This window comes from Dipteris shenzhenensis, chromosome 31, assembly GCF_047967505.1.
Source record: "Dipteris shenzhenensis isolate YYH24624 ecotype China chromosome 31, Dip_SZ_1.0, whole genome shotgun sequence".
Lineage (NCBI taxonomy): Eukaryota > Viridiplantae > Streptophyta > Polypodiopsida > Gleicheniales > Dipteridaceae > Dipteris > Dipteris shenzhenensis.
The window spans coordinates 16,122,751-16,129,601 of NC_141626.1; the positions used below are offsets into that span (position 1 = coordinate 16,122,751).

General features: G+C 44.4%; 1 protein-coding gene across 1 annotated transcript; it reads right to left on the reverse strand.

Moving 5' to 3' along the window:
* Nucleotides 1-874: 874 nt before the first annotated feature.
* On the reverse strand, nucleotides 875-2,244 carry LOC147881102 (zinc finger A20 and AN1 domain-containing stress-associated protein 8-like). The gene is made up of 2 exons (XM_087369841.1): nucleotides 1,464-2,244; nucleotides 875-1,065 (listed from the first exon to the last, which is right to left on the reverse strand). The coding sequence occupies exon 1, from the start codon at nucleotides 2,044-2,046 to the stop codon at nucleotides 1,549-1,551; it is 498 nt and encodes a 165-aa protein (XP_087225967.1). The 5' UTR covers nucleotides 2,047-2,244; the 3' UTR covers nucleotides 875-1,065; nucleotides 1,464-1,548.
* Nucleotides 2,245-6,851: the final 4,607 nt, after the last annotated feature.

Consider the following 6,851-nt stretch of genomic DNA (forward strand, 5'->3'; position numbering starts at 1 on the left):
GTCCCCTTTCTCTGGGCATACCTTGCCCTAGGTCTCCCTCCCCCATGCTCCTCATTTGGGGGTTTACATATGGGGAGGTGACCTTTCCAATAGCAGTATGGGGCTCCTTGTTCAGCTACATGTGAGGCAGTATGGCTTCGCAGGTTGCTTGGCGACATAGGGTTCTTCTAGAAGTTCCCGACCATCATCAAAAATGATAATCAAAGCTGTGTAGCAATTGCCCGCAATTCAATGTTTCATGCTCGGACAAAGCCCATTGACATACAATATCATTATGTTCAGGAGAAGGTGCTAGATGAAGTGATCTTGCTCATCTCTAAAAGAAAAAGGAGGACAAGGTGGACCTATTTACCAAGCTGGACCTATTTACCAAGCCACTTCCACAGTAGCTGCTTGGTGCTCATTCCAACTTCCTGGGGCTGATTCAACATCCAGGAGCTGCGACGGGGTGTTAGCATCTCCTGATGTATCATATGTATCATGTGAGTGAGGGCTTCTTTATGGGTGTGGATAGACCTGCAGGGGGATGGATACTCATCCTTTGCCACGATACAATGGAGGATCCAGCCTCTTCCAAGCACATTGAGATACAATATACCTAGATGAATCCAGGAACATTCCCAAACTCATCCTCTAAAAACACGACATAGTGCAGTTTCAATCTCACGATAGTGCTGATTCAACATCCAAGAGCTGCACGAGGGAGTGTTAGCATCTCCTGATGTATCATATGTATCATGTGAGTGAGGGCTTCTTTGTGGGTGTGCCCCCCGTGTGAGTATAGACCCGGAGGGGGATGGAGAAAGGAAAAAAAATAGACCAACCCAACAGTTTACCTACTCAGAATTGTCATTACATAAAATCGCAAAAACATGCCTTCAAACATACGATGGCTAGTAGCAACGCCCTAGTACAAGGAAACCCCCAAGATCTTGCGGAAGAGGCACAGCCTTTAAGGAACTTAGGACCTGTTACAGTTCCTGGGTATGATAAAAGCCAAAACATACGCTCTGGGATCTCCAAAGTGCTTTTTAAAATTTTGGATCAATTTCTAACTTGAACTACCTGTAAAGGCCATTAGCAAAGGAATTCAAACACACAAAAAAAACAATCCAAGGCAAGATTAAAATGACCGCACTTGGATTTGCAATACACGGTTTAGTGTGGGAGGGATTGTGCTCTTCCATTGTAGACTGAATGTTTCGAGCAATAACAAAAGTCTTCCCCCAACGATCGAATCCAATCAACACCGCTCCAGAAGCGATAAAACGTGCTGAAGAAATGTATATTAAACATACAAAATGCAACGGCCGAGCTAACAAACAATCATAAGGTCAAGCCAACAAGCCGCCATTATTTAACAGCAAGGGTAATCAATTCGACGAGCTACAAAGAGCAGACACTTCGTCTACCTTAGTCACAAACTTGGACTAACAAACCGACGTCTATAATTCAGGACGCACCTGAAAGACGTCTTCGAGGCGAAAGCAACAGGAAACCATGAGTCCAATAACTTATACTCTCAGCAACATCGGTACTAGTAAAGCATCAGATTTTATCTACTTTGTCTGCCTTGATTCTAGGATTGGCTTTCGTTATCGCATCCCGAGCTGCTTTCCCGTAGTCATAGGGACAACTGTGCTTATCAGAATATCGATGAAGGGAGCAGAAAACATTCCCACACCTGCACTTGAAGCCGGTCAAACCTACGCGCTTCCTGCAGGCGAAGCAGCGGTTCGGAGGCTGCCGGGACGGCGATTCGGAGGGATCGGCCGATGCGCAACCATCGTGGACAAGCGGCTGGCTAGATGATGCGGCCACGGTATCATCATTATCCTCAGGCTGAAGCTGCCTCTGTGCTTCGGACTCGCCTCGAACTGTCACGGCGTCCTTGGCAGCCTTGGTCTGCGTGAGAAGGAGGTCACGGTAGCACTGCGAGCAGAGATTGAGAGTGGAAGCGCTGCCGAAGAAGCCACAACTGTTGGAACACAAGGGCGGGCCGTCGGGGGGCTCGTCGGCGTCCAAATTCCAACGTTCCTGAGCCATAGCGAGAAAAAAACTCAGACCTGGGATAGGAGCGAAACAGAGGAAGAAGTCATGGCAAGAAATGGGGAGGATGAAGGGGAAGAAGCAAGGGACAGCATGAAGCTAAGAGATCTGAGGAGATGGAGAAGCCATAGCTGAGCTTGAATGAAAGCTCAAGAGAATTTTTGGCTATGGCGGATTGCAAGCTTCAAAATGAAGAAGACAGTCTTCCAGCAGCTTTACATTAATCATCTCCTAATCCACCTCCTTAATCATCCTTTGCCCCTCTCGTATTAATCGCTCCAGCTCACCTTGTCCTCTCGCCAGCTCAGCTCTCGCCACGTCATGCTCCACGTCCCCCCCTCATCTTGCGCTTGCTGACGTGCACCATCCACTCGCCCAGCTCAGCACTTGCCACATCAGGGTCCACGTCAGCATCTTTCCCTGAATTTTATTTTATTTTTTTAAGAAAAAAAAACTTCTATTAAAACTTGATCTCACGGGGTGGTTGTTAAGGCCAGGTTCACACCACGTGCCCGGACGATGGAGAAAAAGAACACGGAGAGGAAGATGGATGTCGCGTGTGTCGTTCACACCACGGGTGGTCATTCTGACTCATAATTTAAATGAAAGTTACACAATAAATTGCATCATATGATGATTGAATGGTTGAGGGAATCTTTTCCGCTGTGGGGGTTCAATCCCCAATTAGCGCATTACACGGTCTTCCTCTGAGAATATCAAAATTGTATGCTTTTTGCTTTTTTGCGTTTAAAAAGCAAAGATATGCTTTTACCGAGTTTTTATGCTATTTGAATAAAACCTTCATGATTGAAATTAATTAAAATCAATCTAAGGACTCATCATTGTAAGGGCTAAAATCAATCTAGGGGTTAGTATTCACTACACTTGACTCAAGGAGATGGAAGAAAACCAAAGAATATGATTTCTGTAAGTTTTAAAAGTCAAGAAAGGGAAATACCTTAAGAGAGAGAGAGAGAGAGAGATGCAAAGAGATAGGAAGAGTCATGGAGGGAGATGAGGAGAGAGAGAGAGAGAGAGAGAGAGGAAGAGAGGGGGGGACAGAAAGAGGAGAGAGAGAGAGAGAGAGAGAGAGAGGGGGGGGGGGATAAGGAGATAGAGGGAACATGAGAAGAAGCAAGAGTACATGTGAGATGAGAGCAAGGGAAACATACATTCAAAGAGAGAAGAGAGAGAGAGAGGTGCGTGGAGGGATAGAGCCATGGAGGGAGGGAGAGGGAACATGAGAAGAAGCAAGAGTACATGTGAGATGAGAGTAAGGGAAATAGACATTCAAAGAGAGAAGAGAGAGAGAGAGGTGCATGGAGGGATAGAGCCATAGAGGGAGGGAGAGGATGTGAAGAGAGAGGGTATAAAACCGTGAGAGAGAGAGAGAGAGGATGTGAAAGGGGAAGAGGAAATGGAAGGGATTTGAGAACAAGAACGATTCCATGTGAGATGAGAGCGAGGGAAATAGACATTAAAAGAGAGGGGAGAGAGATAGGTGTGTGGAGGGAGAGAGTCATGGAGAGAGAGAGAGGGGGGGGGGGGGAGGGGGAGGACTATGTAGAGGGGAGTGGAGACGAAGAGAGAGTACATGAGCGATTAGAGAGAGGGAAACGTACATTTAAAGAGATGAGAGAGAAGAGAGAGAGTATGCTTGCCATTTTTTGGGCAAGCTCACCAAAAAATGCTCGCCAAATAACATCCCCCAACTCTGATGGCTCTATGAGAGTAGTGGGAGCAGGCTCTATGTAATCTCGAGCCTAAGCAGTTGTTCCCAAAGGCTAGCATTAATTGAACTTGTTGTGGCTCCCAGCTTGACATCCTCTTCCTTGGCTTCCATGTCTGAGAAGCTTTTGATAGATCTAAGCGACTCTTGAAGCTTGAGTGAGATGTTTCGATGGTAGCCTGACGAGCAAACCTTCATGGATGTGAGCGATACTTCAAGATTAAGAAGGAGCTTATGATGGCAACTTGATGAGCAACAAATCATTCCAAGGTTCCTTGTAGCTTCAAACTTTATGAGAGTTATGAAGTATCAGGCAAGAGCTTACGATGACAGCGTGGTGAGCAACAATCATTGAAAGGTTCTTTGTTGCTTCAAACTTTGTGAGAGCTAATCTTATTTCCTCGATAAATGGTCTTAGAGGCAATGTTGAGATTATTACCCACCAAGTGGCTCCTCGTCTTTACCTTCCTAGTCATGGAAGGGATGAACAAAATCAAAGCTCACTGAGAATTGTCATGATATGGGCCAAACGGATCGCATCTGGATTAAAAGGTCCCAAAAATTTTATATTGAATGGTTGGCTACCTTGCCTCTTCTTCATCCCTATTTCATGGCATCTCTTGAAGATAGTTGGGTTTTGGCAGTTACCTTCAGTGTACCACCCAAATAGTGCGGAAAGCATTGCACATTTTTGCCTCAAATCACACCTCAAATTTTGCCTCAAATGGATGGTCAAAAAAGGGCAGTGTGAGTAATGGCATTCCAATGCAACGAAAAGTGAACGAATGATGAAGAGAAGCAATGACCTCAATGTGAGGAAAAGCTAGACCTAAAGCACCATCCAAAGCAATGAGATTTGATTCTATATCTCTATCGGCAATGAGGAGAGTAGCTTGGACACGATGAGCCAATCTCCGTGGTGATGGACATGGGATTGGGCGATGTGGGCAGAAGAATAGCTACAAGAGCATTGCAGCCTCCGAAAGAACAAGCCCCCAACTGTTAGCATACCCTCATCAAACTTAGAGGATGCACAAATGTATAACAAAAGATAACAAAATTGGGATCTGAGATTGTGATCTACTATGATGGAAGTTCGACTGTATATGGAAAGATTTCCACTTAGTCATCCGACGATTGCAATCTGGTTCAATCCATTGATGCTAAAGAGATCATACATATAAATCAAAGAGGTTACTCCCAGGCATATATCTAGTAGCATCAATCTTGTATGGCAGTTCTTATTTATAGGATCGTATTGCCTTGACCTGCAATTCTTGAATTCAGATTTGAAGGAACATGTGGCAAGCTATCTCTATGAATGGAAAGGAAAGAATGCAAGACAATGGAAATAAAAAGGAAATGGAAGTAGACAATAGTATTGAACCAAAATACTCACATGTAGATAGCTTGATGTTGACTGATGTAACAAAACTAGAAAGTACAATGCCTTTATAGAATAGGCACACACACTCTAGGTGTCACATGTATATGGGATAAGTCCCATAGTGACACATGGCACTCTAGGATATAAAGTAGTCTAGTACTACTCTAGAACACTAGAAAACACTCACTTTGGCTTCATGTTCCAACACCCCCCCATGAAGGCAAGGTGAGAGATTACTAGAATGGAGCCAAGAACAAGACATGACATGATGAATCTACTAATATGTACATCCCAAATAGCTCAGAGGCTCAAAAGAGAAGCATGGCTACCTGACCCAACAAAACGGTCTAGGGAGTGCACCAACATCCTGGAACTCGGCCAGGCCTGATAACGAAATCCATCAATGCCAATAATAGGACTCTCATAGTACATCCCCCCCTGGCTTCATAACATGAAGTGGTAGGAAGCCACACACAAATAAAGTAAAAGAGAATAACATCATTTTAGGAGGACTATCCAAGGCTGAGAACCTTTATTGATTCAACACACATGATTTATTTGCATTCATTTTAGGGGGACTCCCAAGGCAGAGTACCTTCGACACACTCAAAAAACAAAGTCAAGATCATCCGGTGCATAGACCTCTTTATTAAGAGAGAGATCTTGGATGTGAGCAGTGAGAGCATGAATTGGAGTAGAGGTGTCTGCATCGTCTTCGTCTTCGTTGGATATAGTCCCAACCAAGTTGGCATGGTCTTTAGATTGTTGTTTGGCCAGCTTTTGGAAGCAACGATCTTCGGTGTGACCAAGCTTTCCACAGTAAGTGCACTTGAAAGGTTTGAAGTTACCTTTCCCTTTAGGAAACCTCCCTTTAGTAAATAGTGCATTGGCGTCAAAAGTATCACTATGCCTTCTTTCATGATCAAGAAGCATAGCAACCATGTCATGGTAGCTCATGCTTGCCACTCTTAATGCTGGTATGATCTCCCGATACTTAGGAATTTCTTCAATGCTCGTGAGGAGCACTGCAACCTGGTCATCATCCCCAACTAGGGCCTTCAACGTAGCAAGTTGAGTGATGAGAGACTCCATATGATTCAGATGGGTGAGAAGAGAGTCCTCATGCTTCATCTGGAGTTTGAAGAATTCTTGGCGGAGAAAGACCTTAGAATTGATTACCTTATTGCCGAAGAGACCTTCAAACTTCTCCCATAATTCTTGAGCAGTGGAATCAAAGTCGAGATGATGAATAACTTCATCACCCAAACCCAAACCAATGAGAGAAAGGGCTTTGTCGTTTAAATTCTCCCAGTGTAGAATTTTCTTCTCATCTGATTGTGGCTTTTTATCCTTGCCACAAACAACATTCCACACCCCGTCTTTCATAAGGATAAGACGCAACTTTGTTTGCCATGTCGGAAAGTTCTTACCAGTGAACTTCTCAATAAAGGTACTCGATCTTGAAGACTCCATGGCTGTAAATGATTCTTGATTAGGACATGGAAGAAGTCATCACGGGGGAGGGCATCACGAGAGAAGCATTATGAGCAATAGGAGCAACATCACATTTGTCGTCAATGTTGATTTGGTGAAGAAGAGGAAAGAGGGAGTCAACATGAGAAATAAGAATCAACAATGTCTTGCTGCTGTAGATCAGGTCGAATCAACTCCACGAATCAGCACTGT

Coding starts and splice junctions, on each gene's coding strand:
- LOC147881102 (XM_087369841.1), bottom strand. CDS start 2,046: ATGGCTCAGGAACGTTGGAATTTGGACGCCGACGAGCCCCCCGACGGC.